This window comes from Lynx canadensis, chromosome C2, assembly GCF_007474595.2.
Source record: "Lynx canadensis isolate LIC74 chromosome C2, mLynCan4.pri.v2, whole genome shotgun sequence".
Taxonomy (NCBI): domain Eukaryota; kingdom Metazoa; phylum Chordata; class Mammalia; order Carnivora; family Felidae; genus Lynx; species Lynx canadensis.
This window is the reverse complement of record NC_044311.2, coordinates 143,100,997-143,128,083: the sequence shown is the minus strand read 5'-3', so window position 1 is coordinate 143,128,083 and position 27,087 is coordinate 143,100,997. Positions and strand designations below refer to the sequence as shown.

The window sequence follows — 27,087 nt, the reverse complement described above, 5'->3', positions numbered from 1 at the left end:
CCTGGAGCCTGCTCCAGATTCTGTGATTCCCTCTCTCTCTGCCCCTCCCCCGCTTGCACTCTGTCTCTCTCTCTCTCTCTCTCAAAAATAAACATTAAAAAAAAATTATTTTGAGGGGCACCTGGGTGGCTCAGTTGGTTAAGCATTCAACTCTTGATATCGACTCAGGTGATGATCTCAGGGTCATGAGATTGAGCCCCACGTTGGACCCAGTACTGAGCATGGAGCCTGCTTGGGATTCTCTCTCTCTCTCTCTCTCTCTCTCTCTCTCTCTCTCTCTCTCTCATTCAAAAAAAATTATTTTGATAACTGTGAAAGGTGGATATGAGGGAAGTGAGATTTGGGTTATAAGACAGAAACTGTTGGAGTAGACTTAATGAGAGATAAACAGTTTAAATCAAGGTATAGATGGAAGAGAGGATTTGGAAATGAAAGAGATTAAGGAAATAGAATTGGCATGGCTCTGTGATTCTATATCTTAATTGGATAGAAAGAAATACCATTAGTCCTCACAGAAAACCTTTGTTGTTGTTGTTTTTTAAACCATGCATGAGAGAACCTTTAAAGGAGACCTGAAGGTTGGGAGGAAGATAGGGCAGGGGTATACAGGGAGCCAGTGTTAAAATTTGAAAACATTAGATTACGGTGACTCTGGAATAATACTCAAATGGAGATTGTCTGTTGACTTGATGGAAATACTCCTTTCAAAGCCCACGTCATATAGGTGGTAGTCTAATTTATAAATAAGAATGAGCTTGTCTGAGGAGAGTGAAGAGTGAGAAGAATATCAAGGGAACACCAGTACGTAAATATAAGGGGTGTATGGGTGGATGGAGACTTAAGAATAAGGGCCACAGATAAAGAGAAGCAGAGAAGTTTTAGGTAGTATTCATCACCCGTGTTAAATGCCACAGAGGTTCAAATAAAATTCAGGACTGAAAAGTGTCCATTAGCTTTGGCATTACGGGAATGAAGAATGGTGAGAAAATAGAGCCAGATAGTTCTAAGTGTTAGGTGAAAAGGGATGTAGAAAGAAGGTGAGAACTGGAGGCGAATTCAAGGTCAGAGGGAAAACAGGTGTAGAGGAGGAGGAATAGAAAATAGAGACAGAGTCATTGATGATAGTTCCCACTGAGGAGATGAGAGGGATGGGATCTAGTTAGAAGATGCTGACCTTGTGTAGGTGGAGTGACTTTCTTCTGAGAGAAGTTAAGGAGAAATGTGGGGGCGGGGGGCAGATGTGAATAAAGAAAACATAGGGAACTTCATGTGTTCCTTACTTAGCTTTATGTCTCTTTGGGCTCATTTGATGAGTGGAAGCTGGATTGCAGATTTTAAGAAGGTAATGAAAGTTTGAAGTAGTGGATGAAGAATATGCCTATCGACAAACATTTGTCAAAAAGAATTACTTTATGGCACCTAGGGCCAGCTGATGTCAAAAACAAATTTTTAGGGCAGTAAGCTTTATAGTTGCGTTCGCTTAAGGCTGGGATTTGCAGTCGTGGAACGGGGAATGCAGTTGGACAGGCTGTGTGGAGAGGAGAAGAACTACCTAATGGGAGTGTGGGTGGTTTCTCCCGCACAGGTTATAACTAACCGAAGGATGGCAGAGGGGAAGCAGGGGCAGGAGACAGGGCTGAGTGTCACACAGACCACGAGGTGCCTAGCTGTGTGGAAGCCCTTGAGGAGGAGGAATGTTTTTGAGATTTGACAACTGGGTTTGCTCTTTCAGCCAAAGTAATGAAACAGAATTAGCTAATGTACTTTTCACTATTTAGTTATTAGAAAATCCATTGTTTCTGATTATACTTGAGCTGCCTATTCTATTTTGCCAGGAAGATTCAAAAAAAAAATTCTTCCTCTGCCTTTAAAGGAGGATTAAATACATTATACATTTCTCCCCCTTTTCTTCCTTGGTTCCCTTTTACCTACAGGATAAAAACCTAAGTCCTTAGTTTGGCCTATGGAACATTTTACAGTCTGATGGCAACTGATCTCTCCAGTTTTACCTCTTTTTGCTTTCATCCTGGACCCTTGCCATGCTGAAAACTTGTGGTTTCTTTAAAAAAAATTTTTTTTAACGTTTATTCATTTTTGAGAGACGGAGAGAGACAGAGCATGAGTGGGGAAGGGGCAGAGAGAGGGAGACACAGAATCTGAAACAGGCTCCAGGCTCTGAGCTGTCAGCACAGAGCCCAACGCGGGGGCTCAAACTCACAAACTGCAAGATGATGACCTGAGCTGAAGTCAGACGCTCAACTGACTGAGCCACCCAGGTGCCCCAAAACTTGTGATTTTTTTTTAACATTTTATACTTTTTTTTTCAGTTTTATTGAAAAATTATTGATGTACATAATTGTGTAAATTTAAGATGCACAACATGATGGTTTGATTTACATATATTGTGAAATGATTACCTTGGTAGGTTCAGGTCACATCCATCTTCTCAGATATAATAAAAAGAAAAGAAAGGAAAAGAATTTCCTTCTTGTGATGAGAACTCTTAGGATTAACTTTTACCAACTTTCCTATATATCATACAACATGTTGTACATTACATCCCTAGTACTTCTGTATCGCATAACTGGAAGTTTGTAACTCTACAACATCTTTCCTCCAAGCCCCCTCTCCTCTGATCTTCCACCTCTGGTAACCACAGTCTGATCTCTTTTTCTATGAGTTTGGGTTTGGTTTGATTCCACTTATGAGTGAGATTATATAGTATTTGTCTTTGACTTATTTCACTTTAGCATAATGTCTTCAGGGTTCATTCATGTTGTCACAAATGGCAAGATGTCCTCTTTTTTGGTGACCGAATAGTTTTCCATTCTATATATATCTGCCACAACTTCTTTTCCATTTCATCCATTGGTGGACACTTGGATTGTTTCCATGTCTTGGCTATTGTAAATAATACTGCTGTGAACATGGGGGTGCAGATATCTTTTGGAGTTAGCATTTTTGTTTCCTTTGGTTATATGATGACCTTTGAATAATGTGGGTTTGAATTGTGTGGGTCCATTTATATACATGTTTTTTTCAATAAATACAATACTAGAAATGTATTTCCCTTATGCTTTTCTTGACATTTTCTTTTCTCTAGCCTTACCATAAGAATATAGTTAATACAAATAGCATGTAAGGTATGTGTTAATTGTCAATGTTATTGGTAAGGCTTCCAGTCAACAGTAGTAAAGTTTTTGGGGAGTCAGCAGTTATATGCAGATTTTCAAGAGCATGGGGTGGGGAGATCAGTGCCCCTAATTCCCACCTTATTTGAGGTTTAACTATATTCCCAGAAATGGAATTACTAGATCATATGGTAGTTCTGTTTTTAATGTTTTGAGGATGCTGCCTATTGTTTTCCATAGCGGCTGTATCATTTTACAGTCCCACCAACAGTGCACACACAGTCCATTTTCTTCACAGCCATGCTAGCATTTGTTACCTATCTTTTTGATGATGGCCCTTCTAGTAAGTGTGAAGTAATATCTCATTGTAGCTTTAATGCGTTTCCCTAATGACTAGTGATGTTGAGCATCCTTTCATATATCTGCTGGCCTGAAATATATTTCTTTGCAGAAATGTCTGTTCAGGTCCTTTGTCCTTTTAAAATGGGCTGTTTTTTTGCTCTCAAGTTGTATGAGTTCTTTATGTATTTTGGATATTAATCCCTTATTGGATATATGGCTTGCAAATATTTTTTCCCATTTGGTAGATTGTCTTTTCACTTTGTTGATGATTTCTTTTGCTGTGCAGAAACTTTTTAGTTTGATGTAGTCTTATTTGTCTGTTTTTTTATTTTGTTACTTGTGCTTTAGGAGTCCTATCCAAAAATCAATTACCAAGACCCATGTCAAGGGGCTTTATTCCCCTGTTTTCTTCTAGGAATTTCATAGTTTCAGGTCTTATATTTAAACCTTTAATTGATTTTGAGTTAGTTTTGCAAGTAATGTAAGATATGAGACCAGTTTTATTATTTTACATGTAAATAGCCTATCATCCCAGCACCATTTATTGAAGAGACGATCTTTTCTCCATTGAGTATTCTTGGATCTCTTGTCATTTATTAGTTAGTCATATGTACTTGGGTTAATTTTCGCCTCTCAGTTCTGTTTCATTGGTATGTTTGTTTTTATGCCCTATTATACTGTGTTTCAGGAAATGTGATGCTTCCTGCATTGTTCTTTCACAGAATTTCTTTGGCTATTCTGGGTCTTTTGTGGTTTTGTATATATTTTAGGTGTGTTTTTTTACTAGTTATGTAAAAAAATGTCATTGGCGTCTTGAATAGGGATTGCATTGAATCTATAGATGGTTTTTGGTAGTATTGATAGTTTAATAATATTAATTCTTCTAATCCATGCACATGGGATACCTTTCCATTTATTTGTTTCTTTGATTTCTTTCATTAATATTCCATAGTTTTCAAAGTAGGACTTTCATTTTCTTAGTTAAATTTATTCCTAAATATTTGGTTTTTGATGCTGTTGTATATGGGATTGATTTACTTATTTCTTTTGCAGAAAATTTGTTGTTATTATATAGAAATGTTACTGGTTTTTGTATGTTAATTTTGTATCCTGCAACTTTACTGAATTCATTGATCTAACAGGTTTTTGGTTGAGTCTTTAGGATTTTCTGTATATTAAATCATGTCATCTGTAAAGAGACAATTTTACTTCTTCCTTTCCAATTCTGACCTTTTATTTCTCTTTCTTGCCTGGTTGCTTTAGCGAGGACCTCTAGTACTATGTTGAAAAGGAGTGGTGAGAGCAGGCACTGTTGTCTTGTTCCTTATCTTAGAGGAAGAGCTTTCAGCCTTTCACCATTGAATATGATGTTAGCTGAAGCCTTGTCATATATATCCTTTACTATTGTGATATATGTTATTTCTGTGCCTAATTTGTTAAAAGTTTTTATTATGAATGGATGTTGAATTTTGTCAGATGCTTTTTTCTTTGTGTATCGCAATGATCATATGATTCTTTCATTTTATTACTGTGATACATATATTGATTTGCATATGTTGAAACATCTTTGCATTCCAGGGATAAATCCCACTTGGTCATGGTGAATGATCCTTTTAATGTGCTGCTGAATTCAGTTTGCTAGTATTTTACTGGAAATTTTTCATCTGTATTCATTAGGAGCATTTGCCTGTAGTTTTCTTTTCTAGTAGTATCCTTTCCTGATTTTGGTATCAGGATAATGCTGGCCTTATAAAAGGAATTTGGGAGTATTCCCTCCTCTTCCATTTTTTGGAAGAGTTTGAGAAGAATGAGTGTTGATTTTTCTTTAAATAGTTGGCAGAATTCATCAATCAAGCCATCTGGTCCTGGCCTTCTCTTCATTTTTGATTAGTGTTACTCAGATGTTCTGTTTCTTCCTGATTCAGTGTTGTTAAGTTGTATGTTTCTAAGAATTTTTCCATTTCTTCTAGGTTGTCCAATTTGTTGGCATGTATAGTGCATAGTAGCCTGTTATGATCCTTTGAATTACTGTGATATCAGTTGTAAGGTTTCCTTTTTCATTTGCAATTTTGTTGATGTGAGTCCTTTCTCTTTTTTATTCCCTTGGGTAGTCTGTCTAGGGGTTTGTCAGTTTTTTTCTTTTCAAAAACTAACTCTTAGTTTGTTAATCTTTCCTATTATTTTTCTCTTCTCTCTCTTATTTCTGCTCTAATCTTTTTTTTTTTTTTTCTTCTGCTAACTTTGGGCTCAGTTTGTTCTTTTTCTAGTTCCTTAAGTCATAGAATTAGGTAGTTGATTTGGAGATCTTTTTTGCTTCTTAATGTAAGCATTTATTACTGTGAACTTCCTTGTTAGGACTGCATTTGCTGCATCCCACAAGTTCTGGTATGTTGTGTTTCCATTTTTGTTTATCTCAAAGTTTTAGTTCTGCTTTAATTTCTTCTTTGATCTATTGGTTGTTTAGGAAAGTGTTAATTTCTTTATGAATTTTCAAATTTTCTTCTTGTTACTGATTTCTAGTTTGATGCCATTGTGGTCAGAGAAAGTACTTGGTATGATTTCAGGGTTTTTTTTTTTAATTTGCTGAGACTTGTTTTGTGGTCCAGCCTATGGTCTGTCCTAGAAGAACGTGTATTCTGCTGTTGTTGGATAGAACAGAAGCATAAATGTTCTAAATAAATACATATATGTTAGGATATAGGAGTCTGTTTTCTTCTTTTTATGTGTGTTAGGTCCATTTGGTGTTGTTTAAGTCCACTGTTTACTTACTGATTCTTTGGATAACCTATCTTCATTGTTGAGAGTGCAGTATTAAAAGTCCCCAACTGTTACTGTATTACTGTGTTTTTCCTTTAGCTCTGTTAGTTTTTGCTTTATATATGTAGGTATTCCAATGTTGGGTGCATAAATATTTAGTATTATACTATCTTCTTGAAAAATTGACCCTTTTATCATTGTAATGTCTTCATCTCTTTTTATCATTTCCAGTCTGTTTTGTCTGATATAAAGTAAAGGCACACCTTGTTTTGTTGTACTTTGCTTTATTGCACTTGGCAGATACTGGGTTTTGTTTGTTTGTTTGTTTTTTGTTTTTTTGTAAATTGAAAGCTTATAGCAACCCTCATCAAGCAAGTCTATCAGTGCCATTTTTCCAACAGTATTTGCTCACTTCATGTTTATATGTTATATTTTGGTAATTCTTGCAATATTTCAAGCTTTTTCATTATGTTTTTTTCTGGTGATCCGTGACCTTTGATGTTACTATTGTAATTATTTGGAGGTGCCATGTGCTATGCCCATGTAAGACATCTGACTTAATTGATGAGTGTTGTGGTGTGTTCTGACTGTTCCACCAAGTGGCCATTCCCTGTCTCCCTCCTCCTCCTTCGGTTCGCCTGTTCCAGGCCAGTTAATAACCCTACAAGGACCTCTGCCTGTTCAAGTGAAAGGAGAGTCACGTGTCTCATTTTGAATCAAAAGCTAGAAATGATTAAAAAACAAAACAAAAAAAGCTAGAAATGATTAAGCTTAGTGAAGAAATCATGTTGAAAGCCAAGATAGCTTGAAAGCTAGGCCTCTTGCACCAAGCAGCTAAGTCGTGAGTGCAAAGGAAAAATTCTTGAAGGAAATGAAAAGTGCTTCTCCATTGAACACATAAATGATAAGAAAGCAAACAGCCTTACTGCTGATGTGGAGAAGATTTAGTGGTTGGATAGAAGATCAAACCAGCTACAACATTCCCTTTAGGTCCTAACTTTCTGCAATTCTAAGAAGGCTAAATGAGGTCAGGAAGCCGCAGAAGAAAAGTTTGATGCTAGGAGAGGTTGGTTCATGAGATTTAAGAAAGAAGCCATTTTTATAATATAATCGTGCAAGGTGAAGCAGTAAATGTTGATATAGAAACTATAGCAAGTTATCCAGGAGATCTAGCTAAGATAATTAATGACAGTGACTATACCAATAATAGATTTTCAATGTAGACAAAACAGCCTTCTTTTGGAAGATGCCATTTAGGACTTTGATAGCTAGAGAGGAGAAGTCAATGGCTGTCTTCAAAGAACAGGCTGACACTCTTAGGGGCTAATGTAGCTGGTGACTTTATTTTTTTATTTTTATTTTTTTTTAATTTTTTTTTCAACGTTTTTTATTTTTATTTTATTTTTGGGACAGAGAGAGACAGAGCATGAACGGGGGAGGGGCAGAGAGAGAGGGAGACACAGAATCGGAAACAGGCTCCAGGCTCTGAGCCATCAGCCCAGAGCCCGATGCGGGGCTCGAACTCACAGACCGCGAGATCGTGACCTGGCTGAAGTCGGACGCTTAACCGACTGCGCCACCCAGGCGCCCCAGCTGGTGACTTTAAATTAGAATCATTGCTAATTTACCATTGTTGTTTCAGTTTGCAGTTTTTTTTATATTATATAATTGCTAGATTATTGTAGTTATGGTTATTTTTAATATATTTTATTTTATTTTATTTATTTTTAATGTTTATTTTTGAGAGAGACTGCACAGGGGAGGAGCAGAGAGAGAGGGAGACAGAGAATCCGATGTAGGGCTTGAACTCACAAACTGTGAGATCATTATCTGAGCAGAAGTAGGGCCTTTAACCAACCCTGAGCCACCCAGCTGCCCCATTTTTACTATATTAAAAAAGAAGAAACCTTTTAACTAGAGTTGTAAGTGAATTATGTACCACTGTTGTCATATTGTAGAATTCAACTCTATTTATTTACCATTACCAGTGAGATTTATGCTACCTTTTTATGTTTTATGTTGCTAACCAGTGTACTTTTACTTCAACTCAAAGAACTCCTTTTAGCCTTTTTTGTAAGACAGATCTGATGGTATTGAACTCCTTTTGCTTTTGTTTTATCCAGGAAACTTTCTGCCTCTTCTTTATTTCTGAAGGACAGCTTTGCTGGGCATAGAATTCTTGGTTAGCATTCATTTTCTTTCAGTATTTTGAATGTCATCCCATTCTCTCCTGGCCTGAAAAGTTTCTTTTGAGCAAACCATTGATACTCTAATGGGAGTTCTCTTATATGAAATTTATCATTTGTGCTATTCTTAAAATTCTTTTGACTTTTGACAATTTAGTTATGATATGACTGAGGGTAACCCTATTCACATTCAATTTATTACCAAGTAATTATCCTCATGGATCTGGATGTGCATTTCTCTCTGCAGGTTCAGGAAGTTTCAGCCATTATTGCTTTAAATACACTTATTGTCCCTTTCTCTTCTCCTTCTGGAATTACCATGATGTGAATATTGTAGTTGTTTTCTTTTTTCATTGTGTCCCATAATTCCTATAGGCATTTTCTTTCTTCATCTTGCTTTCCTGACTACATAATTTCCAGCGTCCTATTCTCAAGGTGTCTGATCCTTTTGCATAGTTCAGTCAACTTTTGAAACTATTGAATTCATTTCATTTTACTGTATTTTTCAACTCCAGGATTTCTGGGGGGTGTTTCTGTTTGTTTTGTTTTTTATTTTTTTTTTTAACGTTTATTTATTATTGAGAGACAGAGACACAGAGCATGAGCAGGGGAGGGGTAGAGAGAGGAGGAGACACAGAATCTGAAGTAGGCTCCAGGCTCTGAGCTGTCAGCACAGAGCCCATCGCGGGGCTCGAACTCACGAACTGTGAGATCATGACCTGAGCTGAAGTCAGTTGCCTAACCAACTGAGCCACCCAGGCGCCCCTCTGTTTGCTTTGATGGTTGCTGTTTCCTTATCAAACTTCACATTTTGTTCATGCATTGTTTTTCTAACTTTGTTTAGTTGTCTTTTCTTGTAATTTGCTAAAAACCTTCTTAAGAGAATTATTCTGAATTCTTGGTCTGCCGGTTTAACTGATTTCCATTTCTTTAGGGTCATTTGCTAGAGCTTTAGTAGTTTCCTTTGATGGTATCAGATTTATCTGATTATTTGTGATCCTTTTTTTCCTTACGGTGGTATCTGCACATTCAGTTGTGCTCCTCTTCCAAACGTTATGATTTGTAGGTTGGTTGTGGCAGAGATCGTTCTTTATCAGTCAGCTCAGTTTGGGTTTTCAGGTGTGTCTGCTGGCACCGTCCTTTTGTAAGTAGAGCCTGCTGTTAGTCTGCTTTTGGACAAGGCTGTTTGAGCTCTGAGGACAGGCTTGGGGAGAACAGTTGGACAGAACTGTGGCTTGGTTCCGTACCTGAGGCTGTAGGAGGGTGCTGTAGTTGCCTGGATTCTCTGGTCAGACTCACTAGATAGTTAGGACTGGGTACTGTATTCGTAGCAGATTGGGCTGTGAATTAGCTTTCCTGCCCTGGCAGGGCAGCAGGACAAAGTCCAGAGTCTGTGCAGCTCACTGCTGGGGGACCTGAATTGGCAAGAATGTGCACAGAATTCCCTTAGGAGGTGACGCCCTGCAGATGGGGGAGGCCGCGGCTTCTGCTTTCTGTCCAGGTGTCACCTTTTGTAGCCCAGTGGACGGGTTATGGAGCTTCCTGTGTGCTCTAGTTAGGTTCTCTGGTCATACCGGCCAAAGGCTGTATTTGGCAAAGCGTGGAGCTACATATAAAGATTTTCTGCCTGGGCACAGTGACAGAAGTAGCTCTGAAGCCAGTAAGCCTCTGATTGTCTTAACCCAAACAGAAGTACATCTCAAGTTCCCTGACTGAGCAGGGCCACTGGCTTTGCTCTGTAAACTGTCAGCTCTGCTCGCCCGCCTCTCACTTGTAGTGCTGCTGTGCTGTACAGCTTTCGGGAATTTTTGCTAGACCTCCGGTCAGATGGGGCCTAAAGACTCTCCACGTGTGGGGCTACGTCTCCACTCCCTTGCCTGGCTGGGACGGAGAGAGGCCGCTTTAAGCTACTCTTCAGTTTCCCAAACACGTTCTGTGATTGGCAGGGGCCAGGGGCTACCCTCAGCCTGTCTGGGAATTAATCACTGTGCTTGTGTGTAGCAGGGGAAGCCTCAGGGCACAGTACTGCCTTTGCTCTGGGGCGGTTAGCCCTGCTCAGCCCCCTCTTGGCTCGAGTGCCATCGGGCCACACAGCTTTCAGGAGTTGTCTCCGGCCCTTCTGGTCTGATGGGGCTGGAAGATGCTCCACGGTGGGTGGGGCTGTGACTCAGCTGCTTATTTGGGCGTGGGTAAACTGGGCTCTGGGGTGGGCAAAACTTCCAGGATCAGAATCAGGCAGATCTGTACCCCACTGTGTTCACTGGTCAGAGTGCACCCTTGTCCTGGTTCTACAGATAAAAAAGCCACTGGTGAGGATTACAACTGGGCAATGCAGCTGTGAACTTGGTCTGCCAAGATCTATGTGCTGGTTGTTACAGTCACCTCCCCATTCTTTGTCACAGACTCCCCACAGTCCCAGTGGGGCAAGATCAGAGTAGGGGCTCCCAGAAAGCAACTCAAAATAAATGAGGCGTGCTGGTTTTCCCCACTGGGTTCTCTTTTCCTACCGCAGGAGCCAGAGTCTCAGGGAAGACCGTGCCACACGGTGCTGCACTCTCCTGGGAAGGGGCAACGCAGTCAGGGTAGAGCTGCTTCTCTTCCCTTCCTAATGCATATTGTGTTGGCCTCAGAGGTGTAGGGGCGCTTCAGCCTCAAACCCATAGCAGTCTCTCAGTGATGCCTTGTTCTTGAATAGCTGTTAGCTGTTTTTCTTGTGAGGGGGAGCAAAGTCAGGAACAACCTATGTCACCATCCTCGGTGATGTCTCTCCTGTTCTATACTTTTTTACAACTTTGTGCCTTAGCAGGAGTGTCCTACTTGTTTATCCTTTGATAAGAGAGTGATCATCCCTAGTTTTTTTCAAACACCAGTTTTATCAGAGAAAGCAATAATTTCTACATCTGTAAGACAAGACTTTTGTTTAAGGCAATATGTATAGATAGATGTGGGTTAATTTTCATTTTGAATTTTACTTTAGGAGGTTTTGGACATCTTGCCATTTTCAACTCTTGTCTGCAAACCAGAAGCATAGATGATGGGGAGCTATTACATGGTATATTAAAAATTCTAATATCCTGGAAGAAAGATCACGAAGATGTTTTTCTTTTCAGTTGGTAGGTGATATTTTATACTGTGTTCCCCACCCCCCATTACAATGTGTATCTAGAATTGCGTATCTTATAATCACAGTTTTGTACAGTAACAAGATGGTAAACATTTAAACCAGACTTTTATAAGTAAGGTTTAAGATAAAATAGTTTCTAATTGAATGTGCATATAATTCTTTTGTTTTGTTTTGCTTTTGTCTTTATCACAGTAATCTATCAGAAGTAAGTCCAGAGATACTAGGTGTGAATATAGAAATAATCCGGTTCCTTTCCTTGTTCCTGAAATACTGTTCATCTCCTTTGGCAGAGAGTGAATGGGACTTCATCATGTGCTCCATGTTGGCTTGGTTGGAGGTAAATTAACTCGATGTGTCATCACCTCTGTTGGGTCTTCATGCATATCTGTATACTAGAACCAATTACTAATCTTACTCTTCAAGTAATGATAGTAATTAGCTCTTTTGCAAACATTTAAACACTAAAGATGTATTTGTCACCAGGCACCGTTTGATAGAACAGTAAAGTGATAGAGTTTTAATGTCTGCCAGTATCATTGAGTGACCGAATCCCCTGCTATTAAAGTGTTCTCTCCATCAGCTCATTTTAACGTAGTATTTGTAGTGCAGCCCTTGCAGGTTTTATCTTTCGTGACTATTCTTTTGATCTTTTTGACTCTTAAATTATTCATAAAATGTACTGTGTCAGTAATAAGTTAAAGATAAAGCAAATTCAGGGGAATTAGTGTTGTTTTTATGACACAAAGCAAGTGTGATGTTTATGGACACACAAAGCAATTCATCAGGGTTAGACTGTTCTGAATCTCCCCTGCGTTTGCTACTATGTGTGTGGCTTAGGGTGTTCAAATCTGACCTGCTTGAGCCTCAGTTTACTTGTTTTAAAGTAGACTTAATAATGCCCAATTAGTTAGGCTCCTGAGATTATAAATGTTTTTAATATATTTTACTTGGTAAATGGTAATTGATATTTTCTTTCATAGTTTTAGAAATAAAAAAAGTATTTCAGAATAGATTGATTCTGATTCTTAGTATTTAATTAAAAAAAACTATTTTGATGTAAAATGTGTGTCTCCAGAGACTACACTTCAGCTGCTTTTTATTTTAAAGTTTAGAGAAATGAAAGAGCCTTTTCTTTGTTGCCTTGATGTGTGGTGTTCTGGCAGACGCCTGCTTACCTATTATATTTTTGTTTCTTCAGACAACAAGGGAGAATCACACACTGTATTCTGTTCCACTTGTACAACTGTTTGCCTGTGTCAGCTGTGATTTGGCCTGTGAGCTCAGTGCTTTTTTTGATTCCACAACTCTGGACACCATTGGCAATCTCCCCGTGAATCTAATCAGTGAATGGAAAGAATTTTTTTCCCAAGGCATCCACAATTTGCTTTTACCTCTTTTGGTGACTGTTACAGGCAAGTGGAAGGGGAATCATAGTGAGATTCATTGCAAATGACTGGTTGAAAATTTCAAAACAAATACTTTGGATGTTTAAGTCAAACAGTACAGAATAGTTAAGAAAAGAGCCTGAGAAAAAGCTTGGCATCTAGAAGCATCACATATGCTTCTGCTTTACAGTCAAGAATTGAAAAATAACAAATTATCCAAAGTCTATTGCATTAAAATAATAGTAATTCGGATAACATGAATAGATTATTTATAACTCAAACTTCTCTTTTTTTAAATTGTTTTAAATTTACTTATTTAGCACAAGTGGGCTAAGGGCAGAAAGAGAGGGACAGAGAGAATCCCAAGCAGGCTCTGCACTGTCAGTGCAGAGCCCCATGTCGGGCTTGAACTCACTAACCATGAGATCATAACCTGACCCGAAATCAAGAGTTGGGACATTTAACCGACTGAGCCACTCGGGAGCCCCAAACTTCTCTCTTTTTTAATAGAAGTTATTAAACAGTTATGATCACCTGTTAAAATGACAGTTTCTAGCTAGGACAGTACTAATGTTTGTCAATTTTTAACTTCATTTTCTTAAATGACATTTGGGGGCGCCTGGGTGGCTTAGTCAGTTGAGAGTCTGACTTCAGCTCAGGTTATGAACTCGTGGTTCATGGGTTCAAGCCCTGCACTGGGCTTTGTGCTGTCAGCACAGAGTCCACTTTGGATCCTCTGTCCCCATGTCTCTCTGCCCCTTTCCCACTTACACTCTCCCAAAAATAAACATTTTTTAAATAATGACATCTGACATTCTGTGAATCAGTCAAGCTGTATTACTTACTTTGTGTTGGGATGTGCATATTTCTTTCCTTTTTGTCATCAGGAGAAAGCAAAGATACATCTGAAACATCCTTCCAGAATGCAGTGCTGAAGCCCATGTGTGAAACATTAACATATATCCCAAAGGACCAGCTATTGAGTCAAAAACTCCCTTCAAAATTGGTTGCTGGCCAAAAAACAAACTTACCAGAATATCTTCAGACTTTGCTAAATACTTTGGCCCCATTACTCCTCTACAGAGCTCGGCCTGTGCAAATTGCTGTTTACCATATGCTATACAAGTAAGAATTCTTCCAATTGAATTATTGTGGTGGTGGTATAAAAAATAGAATATATTAGTTCTCTTAGTCATTAAAAAGTCAAAGTAAAAAACCAAAAACAAAACACAAAACTTGATCATGCATTTTAATAACAGGGATGCCAAAGTTTTGATCATGTAGGTCACTATTCTCCATACACAGTTTTCCATTTAGATAGTCCTGGCCATTGTTGGTTATTTCTGAAAACAACCATTTAAAAATATCCTCATTACAAAGTAAGTATTGGTCTTTCTGCTCTTGAGCATGATTTAACAATGAACAATTTAATATAATATGAAATATATTCTGACCCGCAGATTGATGCCTGAATTACCACAATATGATCAGGATAATCTGAAGTCATACGGAGATGAAGAAGAAGAACCAGCCTTGTAAGTTTTTTAAATAATTTTTTTAATTCTTATAATCTACCTTGTAACTTCAGAAGATAGATAAATGCAAAAGCTCAAAATTTAGAGTATATATTCAATATATCTTTTAAAGTTCTCTGTAAGATATAAATGAAATCTAGAATTCAGCCAGAAAGATAGTTTCTCTCCTTAATTGTTCCTAAATTATATTTTCAATTTGCTACATTTTAGCAAAACTTCCTTTGACCACATGATAGGTGTGGAAACTGTATCAATTCCAATATCTATTGAGCACCCACTTTATGCAGAGTAGTAATTAAATGCTAATGGGAGACTATGGTGTTGAGTAATCCTTCTTGTCCTTAAGAAACTTATAATCTGTTATAGACAGTATTCCTCTATGGTAGTAGCCAGTGTGTGGCAGGTGGTATGGAAGAGGATAGGCAGCAGGCTGTCAGAGAGACAGCTGCTGTGCACCAGCAGGGAAGACTTTTTCTGGAGGAGGAGACATTGATGCTGGATCTTTAAAGTTAGGTAGCACTTCAGCAGGGCGGGGAAGGCCATGTAAGTTAAGGGAATACCACGTGCAAAGGCATAAAGGCATGAATATTCAGGATATGTTTGGGGGTGTTGAGTAGTTGCCACTCAACACATTTTTTATTGTCCTCCACTGGAGTGGAAGCTCTGTGAAGTCAGGAATTTTGTCTCTTGTTCCCGACTGTATTCATAGCACCCGGAATGGTTCCTGGCCTAAAGCAGGCCCATAAATACCGATCATTTGCTGAATAAAAGGATAAGTGAGTGAATATGTGGAGTAATCAGGGAAGGTATGGTGGAAAATAAAGCTGGAAGGGTACTTAAGATAATAAAAGGGCCTTAAAAGTTACATTTTCTGGGGTTGGGGGCATATTTGGTAGAAGATGGGAACTGTACCAGCTGATTCTGGCTATAGTATGAATCAAATTATACAAAGAAGCAAGCAGACGTGGAGACCATCCTAGAAACAGTAACAGTACATGGAGGGCAGTGTGGAAAGTGGAGAGATATCTGAGTTGGTATTTGTCAAATCTAGTCACTGTCGGTGTGGAATAGAGAAGGGTTGGTACATGGGATGGTGGTGTTGAAGGTAAAAACCTAAGGGCAGAAGCTTGAAGAAGACCTGTGTTTATGGGCTGGGAAAAGGAGGCCACAAGGAAAGAAACATTACAGAGGTGAGAGAGAACTGAACTACAGTGTCAGAATTTGACAGGATATACGTAAGTATTTCACTTTTTGAGAATCTCCTAAGTTTATCCGAAAGTGTTAAAGAGTGCACTAGTTTAGGAAAGAAGAAAATTAACTTACATTGTCATGAGTTAATTTGAATATTGAATTTACTTTCCTGAAAAGACATACACCGTCTTACGCTTTTATGCCTTTCTAGGGACCTGGTAGGAGTCGGTATCCCTCATCATTCCCCTTCCTATAGCTGACGGACTTGAGACCAATCATTTAGACTTTGTGGCTGTGTGATTTTTTTTTTCCCCATCCATAAAACAGAAGGTTGAAATATATCTTTTCTGAAAGGGTCTTTCTTTTAAGTGCTAACTTCTAGAGCCTATATTTTATAGTATATTTCATATATTTTTAAAATATACAAATATGAAAAATATTTTACATGTTTGTAAATACAAAACTTATGTTTTATGTTTATATTTTATATATTTGAGGGTGTCTGGGTGGCTCAGTTGGTTAAGTGTCTGACTTTTGATTTTGGCTCAAGTCATGATCTCTGGAGTCCTGCTTTGGGCTTTTTGCTGACAGCGCAGAACCTGCTTGGGATTCTCTCTCTCCCTCTCTCTCTGCCCCTCCCTTGTTCGTGGTCTCTCTCTCTCAAAAATAATAAAGAAACTTTAAAATATATATATACATCCTATGTATTTGTTAAATAAATATGAAAAAGTATATATTTATGTATTTTATATACATTCATACATTTTATGTCTCCCAGATTCTGTAATTGCCATTATGCAAAATTAGAAGTTAAAACTGAATTATAAGGGGGACTTAAAAAAATTTTTTTTAAGTTTGTTTATTTTGAGAGAGAGAGTGTGAGTAAGCATGAGCAAGGGAGGGGCAGAAAGAGAGAGGGAGAGAGAATCCCAAGCAGGCTCCATGCTGTCAGTGCAGAGCCGGATGTGGGGCTTGAACTCGTGAACTGTGAGATCATGACCTAAGCCGAAATCAAGAGTTGGAAGCTTAACTGAGTCACCCAGGAACCCAAAAATGGTTTGTGGGAAATCATCAGTTTTTTAAAAGACAAGTTATGGAGGAAATTGTGGTGTTTGACCATTGATTCTTAGGTCACCACCAGCAGCGCTGATGTCTCTTCTAAGCACTCAAGAGGACTTACTAGAAAATGTTTTGGGGTGTATTCCTGTTGGACAGATAGTTACTATTAAGCCACTGAGTGAAGACTTCTGCTATGTTCTGGGATATCTCCTCACTTGGAAATTAATACTTACTTTCTTCAAAGCTGCTTCATCTCAGGTAAATAAAGATACAATAACTTTTGACAGTTCTGTCTTCTGTGTTTCTTTGTTACTGTCCTAAACCCTTTGTTTCCCCTCCTTTTGAAAAACAGGGGGAAATGCCTCACATTTTAATCTAATCTTATCTGGCTAACTTCAGATATTCTGCTAAATTTATTTCTGTCCCTTACTTCCTGATCTCCCCTCCATCCCCCCCCCCCCCCCGCCAACACACACAGTTTTTGCAGAAGTAATTAATCTCTGGAATGTGCTTGAATCAGTTTTTTTCTAACTGAATGTAGCCACCAAGTCCTTTTATTGCAGGGAACAAGAGTTATATAATTTAATTTTGTATTGCCATGGTAATAATTTCAAAAGAATTCTATCTTGCTGGTTTTTTCTTTGGTTAGCTTCTGACTCTTGTGGAGGTTCTAGTCAAAACATCATTGGGCATATACCTTATTTGAAAATCAGTGTTTAGAGAAAGATCTGTGAAATGTTACCTGTGTAATTCAAACTATTATTTCTCATTGGTGAAAATATATGAGAACTCTTTTGCCCAAATTCTAGCAGCCACTAGATGTCTCTCTTGTCTCATGTTTAGGAAGTAAGACCTCATTGTCTAGGAGGGAAGCTGGAAAAATCTACTACAGTTTTGTGTGTGTGTGTGTGTGTGTGTGTGTGTGTGTGTGTGTGTGTGGTGTTTTTTTTTTTTTTCCTTTTCACTCTTTAGGCAGTTCCCCATTTTAAAAGTTTTAATCAAATACTGATTGAGTCAGTTTAATAAACTTAGGACTTTTTAAATATAAACAGTGGCTTTTTGACAGTATGAATAACCGACAGTTTATTACCTCATATTTAAGATGTGACTAAATATGGCATTCTTTTCAAATGTGATTTTTTTCAGATTTCTTAAGTTATAATTTATGTTGTTGCTGATAGCTCAGATCCTGATACAAATACATGAACAAATGCATCTTTTTATTTTTGTATCTAAGGGGAAAGTCAAATCAGAGAAGCAACAGTGATCTAGATATTTAAATTGTTTTATTTTTCTGGGGTGCCTGGTGGCTCAGTAGGTTAAGTGTCTGACTCTAGGTTTCAGCTCAGGTCATGATCTCGTGGTTCAGGGGATCGAGCCCCATGTCTGGCTCTGCACTGACAGTGTGGAGCCTGCTGGGGATTCTCTCTCTCCCCTTCTCTCTGCCCTTCCTGCATGTTCTCTCTCTCTCTCAAAATAAATAAATAAACTTTAAAAAAATAGTTTTATTTTTCTTCAAGCCTGCCACTTAATGTTTGTGACTTGAGATAGTTTTATTTGCTGGTGATATAGTTCAAGAACTCCTTGTTGGGCTTTTACATTTGTTTCTTAAAATACTGTTGATCTCTAAAAAGTTGGAGGAAAGTGAGGCTTCCACGTGTAGGAATTTTGTTCTTATTGTCTTATATTCAGAAATTTAGAAAATGGCCATGCACAGGTGCCTGGGTGACTCAGTTGGTTAAGCATCTAACTCTTGATCTCAGCTCAGGTGATGATCTCACAGTTCATGGGATCGAACCCATGGGATTCATTGGGATTCTCTCTTTCTCCCTCTCTGTCTGCCCCTCCTCTACTTGAGCGCACTCTCTCTCTCTCTCTCAAAATAAATAGTAAACTTAAAAAAAAAAAAAAAAGAACTAGGCATCACTTTTTTCATTAAACCATTGACCTACATGTTTAGGGAAAGCTCTACAAAGAATTGTAGAGCAGCACGTACTGAGCCTGGAACTTGAATTGAGCTGTAGATATTAAACCAGAATAACTGATGTTAATAGCACTAATTAGATAAATTCTAAAACAAGCTGAGGATTTTTTTTAAAAAACTTATCAGTCCTAAGTCTGGTTTTTTAACAATTTTTTCTTACAAACAAAACTCCCAGTGAACCAGATTGAACTGGAACAAAGCTATGCGCATATGTGTGTTTCATGGCTTTACTGAGATGTATTTCACATACTATCAAATTTACTTACTTAAAGTATACAGTTTGGTATTTCTGCTATATTCACAGAATTGCGTAAATATCACCACCATCTAATCTTAGAACATGTCAGCACCTGAATTAAGGAACCTTTACCCATTTGCAAACTGTGCCATTTCCTCTCAAACCCTCCAGCCAGCCCTTGGCAGCCACCAATCTATGTTGTATCTCTGTGGATTTGCCTGTTGTGTACATTTCACATATGTGGTCTTTCATTGTGTCTGACTTATTTCACTTAGCATGATGTTTGCAAATTCATGCATGCTATGTATGGCATGTATCAGCACTACATTCCTTTTTTCAGTGTTTATGAGAGAGAGAGAGAGAGAGAGAGAGAGAGAGAGAGAGAGCGAGCGCGCGCGCGCACAAGTACCAGTGGGGGAGGGGCAGAAAGAGGGAGATAGAGATCCAAAGCAGGCTCTGTACTGCCAGCAGAGAGCCTGATAGGGGGCTGAAACTCACGGACGGTGAGATCATGACCTGAGACCAAGACGCTTAACTGACTGAGCCACCCAGGTGCCCCAGTACCACATTCCCTTTTATGACCAAATAGTATTCCATTGTATCAGTATACCACATTTTGTTTATTCATTTATCCACTGATGGACATTTAGATTGTTTCCACTTTTTGGTTATGGTGAATAAAGCTGGTGGAGTGTTTGATATGGTGGGAGGTCAGTCATAAAAATGGGATTAGTTTTAAGCAGGATTTTGAAAGATAAAGGCCTATGGTGCAGAAGGGGTGTGTGGAAGACTTGGGAGGGAGAGGGAGAAAATCCCCTGGGGAGTGGGGAGTAGATTTTGAGAGACTCCAAGTAGAGGTGAACCTGCTAACAGGGAGATAGTTTGAGAAAGATGTTGGAAGCATATGTCTAATAATGAGGGGATAGTGAAAACTTCTGCTTGTTTGTGAAGAAAGAAAGGGAGCAGTGCCATCAAATGACATGTTTGGAAAGTACGAATGTGGCATATACTTTGTAGGACTCCTCCATGTAATTCTGAGTGTTCAAATTAATGCCTTTTTCATTGTGTTGTACAATCTATTCTATTTTGGTTTGTTCTTCTCTACTGCTTCTCTTGGTTTAATTGGGTTTACTAACAAAAATTCTTTACTCCCCACCAGCTTCGGGCTCTGTATTCAATGTACCTTCGAAAAACAAAAAGTTTGAATAAATTGCTCTATCACCTGTTCAGGCTGATGCCAGAAAATCCGACTTATGCAGAGACAGCTATTGAGCTCTCTAATAAGGAGCCTAAAACATTCTTTACGGAAGAGCTCCAGTTGAGTATTAGAGGTAAGACGTGTGTTTGTGTTTTTTCGTGGAGACTACGTCCATATTGGGTTGTATTTATTATGCTTTATTCTTGCAAGTTTGGAGAATAACCCCAAATGTGAGTTGTGGCCACAAGAATGTTGAAGGACACGATTTTCCATATTCATTTAAATAGGACATACACTTAGATCTTGTGGGTAAGGGTAAGAATTTACATTTTTGAAGCCTAGTTTGTTGAGACTGTTATCTTTTATTCTGTAAGCCAATATTCTGTAAGCAACTATATGATAATGTTTTATAAAATAATAATATATACTTATAAATGAGTAGTCTTATAGACTTATAGTCTTAGATAAGTCTTATAGTCTTAAATAAGTCTGTGGTCTTATAAGTCTTTATAAGTAAATAGTCTATATTTATAAGCATAATATATACTTATATATAAGTAGCCTTCAGTTGAGAAAACAAAGATGAATGAAATTTACTTCTTTCACTCCATGAGCTCAGATTTTAGCTGAGGGGATAGATATACATGCATCTAGTTGTACTATAGTGTTTTAAGTGGTTTCCTTGCAATTGGAATTTTTTAAATGCCTGGGAGATCTGAGGAGGGTACTATGTCTTACGAGTATTGAAGTGGATATTCTAGGATTTTTGTATAACACATCAGTGAGCTCTGGGGAAAGTGTAGGGGCCAAACTCCTTTTCATAATTTATAAGAAAGACAGTCTTTAAACTTTTCCTCCTTTTTATTTAATTTTTTTTCCACCCCCGGGGGCAGGGGGTGGGGGTCCTCTTTTTTAAAATATGAATGTTCCTCTTCTTTTGTGATCTGTCATGTGGAATACAGAATGCTATTTCTAGGCAGAGTTTTCGTTGTCAGTTGGAATCTTCCTTCTTTTTGCTTCTTTTTTGCCATTCTAATGGTTCACTTTGAACGTATGAGAGAAAGCTAATGCTCCAGAGTTCTGGTTTCTTTGGTATGTTTATTTTATGAGCTCTGGCTCTAGCGTTAAGGAATTAAAAATGATGTTCTAGTCTGTTATTCTATGTAAGAAATACCTGTTACTAACTAAGACTTTGTTTTTTTCCTCAGAAACAGCAACTCTTCCATACCATATCCCACACTTGGCTTGTTCAGTCTATCATATGACATTAAAAGACTTACCTGCCATGGTTAGGCTGTGGTGGAATAGTAGTGAGAAGCGTGTTTTCAATATTGTAGATAGATTTACAAGCAAGTATGTCAGCAGTGTTCTTTCTTTTCAAGAAATTTCTTCTGTACAAACAAGTACACAACTATTTAATGGCATGACGGTTAGTATTATCTTGAATTTTTTTCCAGGAAAGCTGTTTGAATATTGATTATGTCTGCCATTTGTAGTGTATATCATCACAATATTAACCAGTGGTTCAGAATTATACAAATTGTCTACTTTGTTTTCTGATTCTTAGGTGTCAAATCTCATTGTCATTGTCATTGTCATTGTCAAAAAGTGTTATGATTTCATATACCCCCATCAAAGTTTTTGAACATTCGTTAGTTCATTCAAAATATATATTGGAAAATCATTCCAGGCACTGTGTGTCAATCACTTGGGAAATGGATGGTTTAGTAGGCCAGATCCTTATTGTGTAATCACATATAATCTGATAAAGGGGAAAGCGTGATCCTGATAATCTTTTTTGCAACTGGAAACTAAAATGTGGCTCATTAAGAGGAAGAGTGCTCTGCGATCAGAGTGGGAAAGGTTCATCTGGCTGAAGAGATTGGATGCAACTTTATGGAGAAAGATTACTTTGAAGTGGGCAAGACAATGAGGGGAAAGGGATTGAATATAGAAGAAGCAGTATTGCAAAAGCAAAAAGTTTGGAGATGAGAATGTAATTTCTGTGACTGTAAGAAATGACGAATAAGCCGCTATTCATACGCAGTAGGATTCCTGAAAGTAAATAGAGAACCAGCTGCTTCCATGATGAATTAGGCCATATTGGAAAAGGCCTCAAATAATAGTCTAAAATAATTTGGTCCTATTTAGCCACTGAAAACTTTCCTTTGAGGCAAGTGACGCTGTCAGAGTTCTAATCTGTGAAATTGCTCTGACTGCAATGTATAGTACTGGCTGTTGGCATGGAGCTTGGGTTCAAATGCATAGCCAGGAGATACCACTGGTGTAGACATTACGAGTAACAAGGAGGACCTGAGTGAGGTAGTATCAATGGGACTGTTCCATAAAAGGAGAGGAATGTTAGAAATTTTGTGGTGATTTTTTGAACTTGTAGCTGGTTAGTAGGTGGAAATAGTCCCAACAGTTGATGGTTGGCTTTAAAGCTCAAGAGAATTCGATGGCAGAGAAAGACTTGGGAGACTTTGAAATAGAAGTGATATTTCATACCCTGTGTGGAAGAAAAGGAATAATTAAAAACTCATTCTGTCACTGGTCTGTTCACAAACTTATGTGATAAGCCAAATACTATAAAACATACATTTTTATGAGCAGAATTTCTTTTGAAACTGACTTTGAATTTCATGAAAATCACTTTAAAATATAAACCTATTTACTAAATACCTCTTGTCTAATAAGCCAGCGTGCTTACCTGTGTTGTCTTTGAATGAAGACTGACTATCCTATCAAGATGTTTTTTGAACAAAAGAAAGAAATTTGCAAGAAAGTATTACCTTTCCCATGTTGCAGGTTAAAGCTCGGGCTACTACTCGAGAAGTGATGGCTACTTACGCTATTGAGGACATAGTTATTGAGCTTATTATACAGCTGCCTTCAAATTATCCACTGGGCTCAATAACCGTGGAGAGTGGGAAGAGAGTGGGAGTGGCTGTTCAGCAGTGGCGGAACTGGATGCTGCAGTTGAGCACTTACCTCACCCATCAAGTAAGTGTCTGTGTCCACATTGACCTCCCAGATAGAGCACTGCTGACCTGCTCTTTGAAAGGGCAAACTTAAAATACACCCCTTCTGCTTGAGGCTGAAACCGATACACTGTATTTCCTTGGATCAGCACACATATGTGCCTAAATGACTTGAACCTGCCAAGCTGTTTTAATTTTTAAGGTTCTACAATCTCTTTCCTGGTGTTTGAGAGGGATTGACTCTACTCCACTGGCATTGTGGATGACCTGGAACAATAAGTAGTGTTACGGAAGTTGTTTGAGAGGGAATCTTCTTGTAAGATACCAGACTGATGAATGTCTTTGGAGCTACTTTTAGTCTAAGATTTCACCTGTCCTTCTGTGATTAGGGAAATCCCACTACTCAGAGATCTTTGACTTTTAAAACAAGTTATAGTTGTTTACACATTGATACTATAAAGCTTGATGTATTGGTGCAGAAGCCTTTCTTTCAAGTCTGTCTTTAGTGAAGAGAAATTATATCTGGTTCCTGAAACTTGGGAGGTCATTTTAAAAACCAGCATTCAGAAAACAGGAGGTGTGAAGATAGCCAAGCAGATTCTCTCCTCTCCAAATTAAAATTTAATTTTAAAATTTATGAAATTGAATAAAAATAACTTTGGTGCACTTCAGGGCATGTTTACTCTCTTTTTCTTTTCTTGTTGTTAACAGAATGGAAGCATTATGGAAGGCCTAGCATTATGGAAAAATAATGTAGACAAACGTTTTGAGGGTGTTGAAGATTGCATGATCTGTTTCTCAGTCATTCATGGTTTCAACTATTCTCTTCCAAAAAAAGCCTGTAGAACGTGCAAGAAGAAGTTCCATTCAGCCTGCTTGGTATGTCCAAAGAGAAATTAGCGTATTTATATTTTTTGTATATTTTATATGTGTGATATCTAATTTTGGAAAAGAAAACAATGTTAAACTCTTAAATGTAGTTAATATTAAAATGATTTTTCAAAATCTGCAAAAGATAATTAGTAGTTCACTGAGACCAGTAGCATAAATGAGACTGAAAGAATTGGAAGCAGGGGCCAGCTGGCGTCAGAGCTCTTTGCTCTCTTTCTTTAATCATCAGCTGTGTACAGTTGCTTCATAAGGAGGTCTTGTCTTCCTCACGTGTCTCCGTGACTGTGTGTAGGTAGAAAGCATCATACTACAGCCTTTGGAAGTAATGCTGAGTTGTGTTGATCTTGGAGATGAATGGAGGAAGCTAAAATTTTGGTATTCTCCCTTTTCCGCTTTATCATTGTTAAGCTTACTTTAGATGTATATGTAATACAACAGCTTTAAAAAGTTCTTTTGACACTCAGAACCTTTTCTTTTTCAGTACAAATGGTTTACGTCTAGCAACAAATCCACTTGTCCACTCTGTCGTGAGACCTTTTTCTGAAAATTTTTTTCCATTGGAAGTGATCCCTGAAGTAAATCAAGCAGAGTGTGGCTTTGGATCCACCTTGAAGTATTGATGTGAGGATGCCAGTGAGCGTTCCTTTTAAAGGAGACCTCTGGAAAATTATTTTGGTTAATGTAATGATCCTAAATCAGGTTTACTTATCTTTAGATTGCTTTGTAAATGTTTGGAAACCTTTTCTTTTACATAAGAATATTACATATTTGAGAGAAAATATTTATATTAATAGTTTAATCTTTTTGTATATTTAAAAATAAATACGGAAAAGCCCTAAATTACAGAATTGGAATTTGTGAAAGCACTGTACAACTATATTATACTAAAAAACACAGTTTGTTCATCTATATTCTAAAAGTCCAACTGACGCAAATGAATGGAGAAGGTTGATTTCTGTCTACAGATATTTTAAGACTTATTTATTAGTTATGACAACAAAATTAATTAGTATTCAGATATTTGTAGATTATTTTAATGATAAAATGAGGCTAAGCTACTAATATAGCTTATTATAAGCTATTTGAAGCATGCTTTGAAATCCTATAGCAAAGAGTGTAAACTGAACTTTAAGGTGTCTCCATTTATCAAGGGTTATGAAATTCAGAAAATTCACGGCACTGACCTTTTGCTGTGGAAGAATTTCCATGTATTAATGAAATTTGAATTGCAGATCTGTCAGTGACTTTATTATTACTCAGCTTGAGTGAGTCTCCAGAGGATATGAATTTGAGAGAAGCAAAAATTAGATTATTTCATTCAGGAAGCAGAGTGGTAGTTATCCCTCTATTGAGAGGGAAGAAATAAGTATTTCTGAAATTTAACATTGGTGGAAAAAACAAAAAATTATAAAATGTTGCAGGAGGCTTTCAATTTTGTAAGCAAACTTTGCTATTCTTACTGGCCAAGATTACACTAAATTAGAGATTTGGGGGAGCTTATTTTTTCCAGCCTTTAGAAGTACAAGTTAATAATTTTAGTACTAAGTAAAATTCAGTATAATGGGCTGAAATGAAGTAGGTGGGAACCTACCTTTTGCCACAGCACTGTTACCCTTAAAAAATTGTGCCCAAGATATAAACATGTGGAAGTTTGGAACTTGGAATCATTTTTTGCAGTCTTCCATTACACGGGAAATATTAGCATATCTAGTAGCAAGTTTACTTGAAAGATCAGCTGATCATCTCTGTTGCAAATGTTTAATTGGCAAAAAGCAAGTCATGTTAAATAAAATCACTGCTTACCATCAACTGGGTAAAATGGTTATTATTGAACTAGAATGAATGTGGTCAGAGTATTGTAGTCGAGAGTGAAGTATTATGCGTGAGTTATGGACCCTCTTGAGTTGAATTTGTAGATACAGTATCCTACCCAGTTTTATCTGTCTCTTGGATTTTTCTCTGTAGTGTTTATTATCTTATAGCCTTGAGACTCAAGGAGTCAGTAAGTGAAGAACAGATAGCAAAATTCTACTACCTCTATTTAACCCCTTTCTTAAAATATTCTTTTACGTCTCTCTCTGACATAGTAATCCCAAAGGATTGTGTTACTCCTCTGTGAAAGTTACACACTTTTCCTTTAAAAAATGGTTTTATAATAAGACCTTGTTTATAACTTTTCCAGTATTGGTACTTCTTGGCTTCTGATCCAAACCTCAAGAAGAACACAAAAGGGAATAATGGAGCATTGTTTTTCCACATTTGTATTTAGGGCATCAGGCTCTTGGTGAAACACTATAATAAAGTGGAATACCTACTCTTCATACTTAGGACTCTTAGTCTTTGAGACTTGTAAATATATGTAAAGCTTGTTACTGTTTATATACTACAGAAAAGGCTTTCAAAAATAAGACTGAAATACAAAATATGATTGATTAAAGTTTTGTTTATATAGCTTTAACAACTCTGCAGAGCATCCCTTAAAATTCTAGTGTAAGGACGTTAAAAAATTGCATGAGATTCAAAGCCCATTAGCAAAATTATTAATTTAAAACCCTAATGTAAATTGCAAATTTTAGAATTTATTTTTAACTCTTATCACATGCTCTAATGTATGTACATAAGTTTCTGTGGCTTAAATAATTAATGTTATTACTTGATAAGTTTTTGTGGTGTGAATGATTAATGTTATTATTTTATTGTTATACCATATGTGCCCATTAAGATTCTTTTTAATGATAAAATATTTCAAATATACAGAGTAATAATATAAATGCCCTTGTACTCTTCACAAACTATTTTGCCATATTTGCTTCTGATTTTTAAAGAAATAAAATATTCCTCTTTTGTACTCCTCCCCGATGCCATCTCCTCTTTCCCTCCCCAGAGCTAATCTGTTCTGAAGTTGGTGTGACCTTTCCTGTTTTAAGATTTTATACTTTACCATGTGTTTGCATCCATAAGTAATTATATAGCAGTTTTATTAATTTTTTTTTTTTGCGAAAGCCTGTTGTATGTTATCTTTTGTAAGCTTTTTCACTCAACTGTTGTTTAGTATATTAGTTTACCTGCCAATTCCCCCAATGAT

The 27,087-nt window shown here is 37.4% G+C and overlaps 1 protein-coding gene across 1 annotated transcript in view; it reads left to right on the top strand.

Moving 5' to 3' along the window:
* LTN1 (listerin E3 ubiquitin protein ligase 1) overlaps positions 1–26,855 on the top strand; it is a 64,443-nt gene extending 37,588 nt beyond the window's left edge. The window contains exons 20-30 of the mRNA XM_032594780.1: positions 11,394–11,529; positions 11,733–11,877; positions 12,739–12,952; positions 13,813–14,050; positions 14,386–14,460; positions 16,782–16,968; positions 20,092–20,263; positions 21,339–21,559; positions 22,939–23,133; positions 23,823–23,990; positions 24,484–26,855. Of these exons, the coding sequence (XP_032450671.1) occupies positions 11,394–11,529; positions 11,733–11,877; positions 12,739–12,952; positions 13,813–14,050; positions 14,386–14,460; positions 16,782–16,968; positions 20,092–20,263; positions 21,339–21,559; positions 22,939–23,133; positions 23,823–23,990; positions 24,484–24,546 (1,814 nt within the window). The 3' untranslated portion in view covers positions 24,547–26,855. The remainder of the gene's footprint in view (positions 1–11,393; positions 11,530–11,732; positions 11,878–12,738; positions 12,953–13,812; positions 14,051–14,385; positions 14,461–16,781; positions 16,969–20,091; positions 20,264–21,338; positions 21,560–22,938; positions 23,134–23,822; positions 23,991–24,483) is intronic.
* Positions 26,856–27,087: the final 232 nt, after the last annotated feature.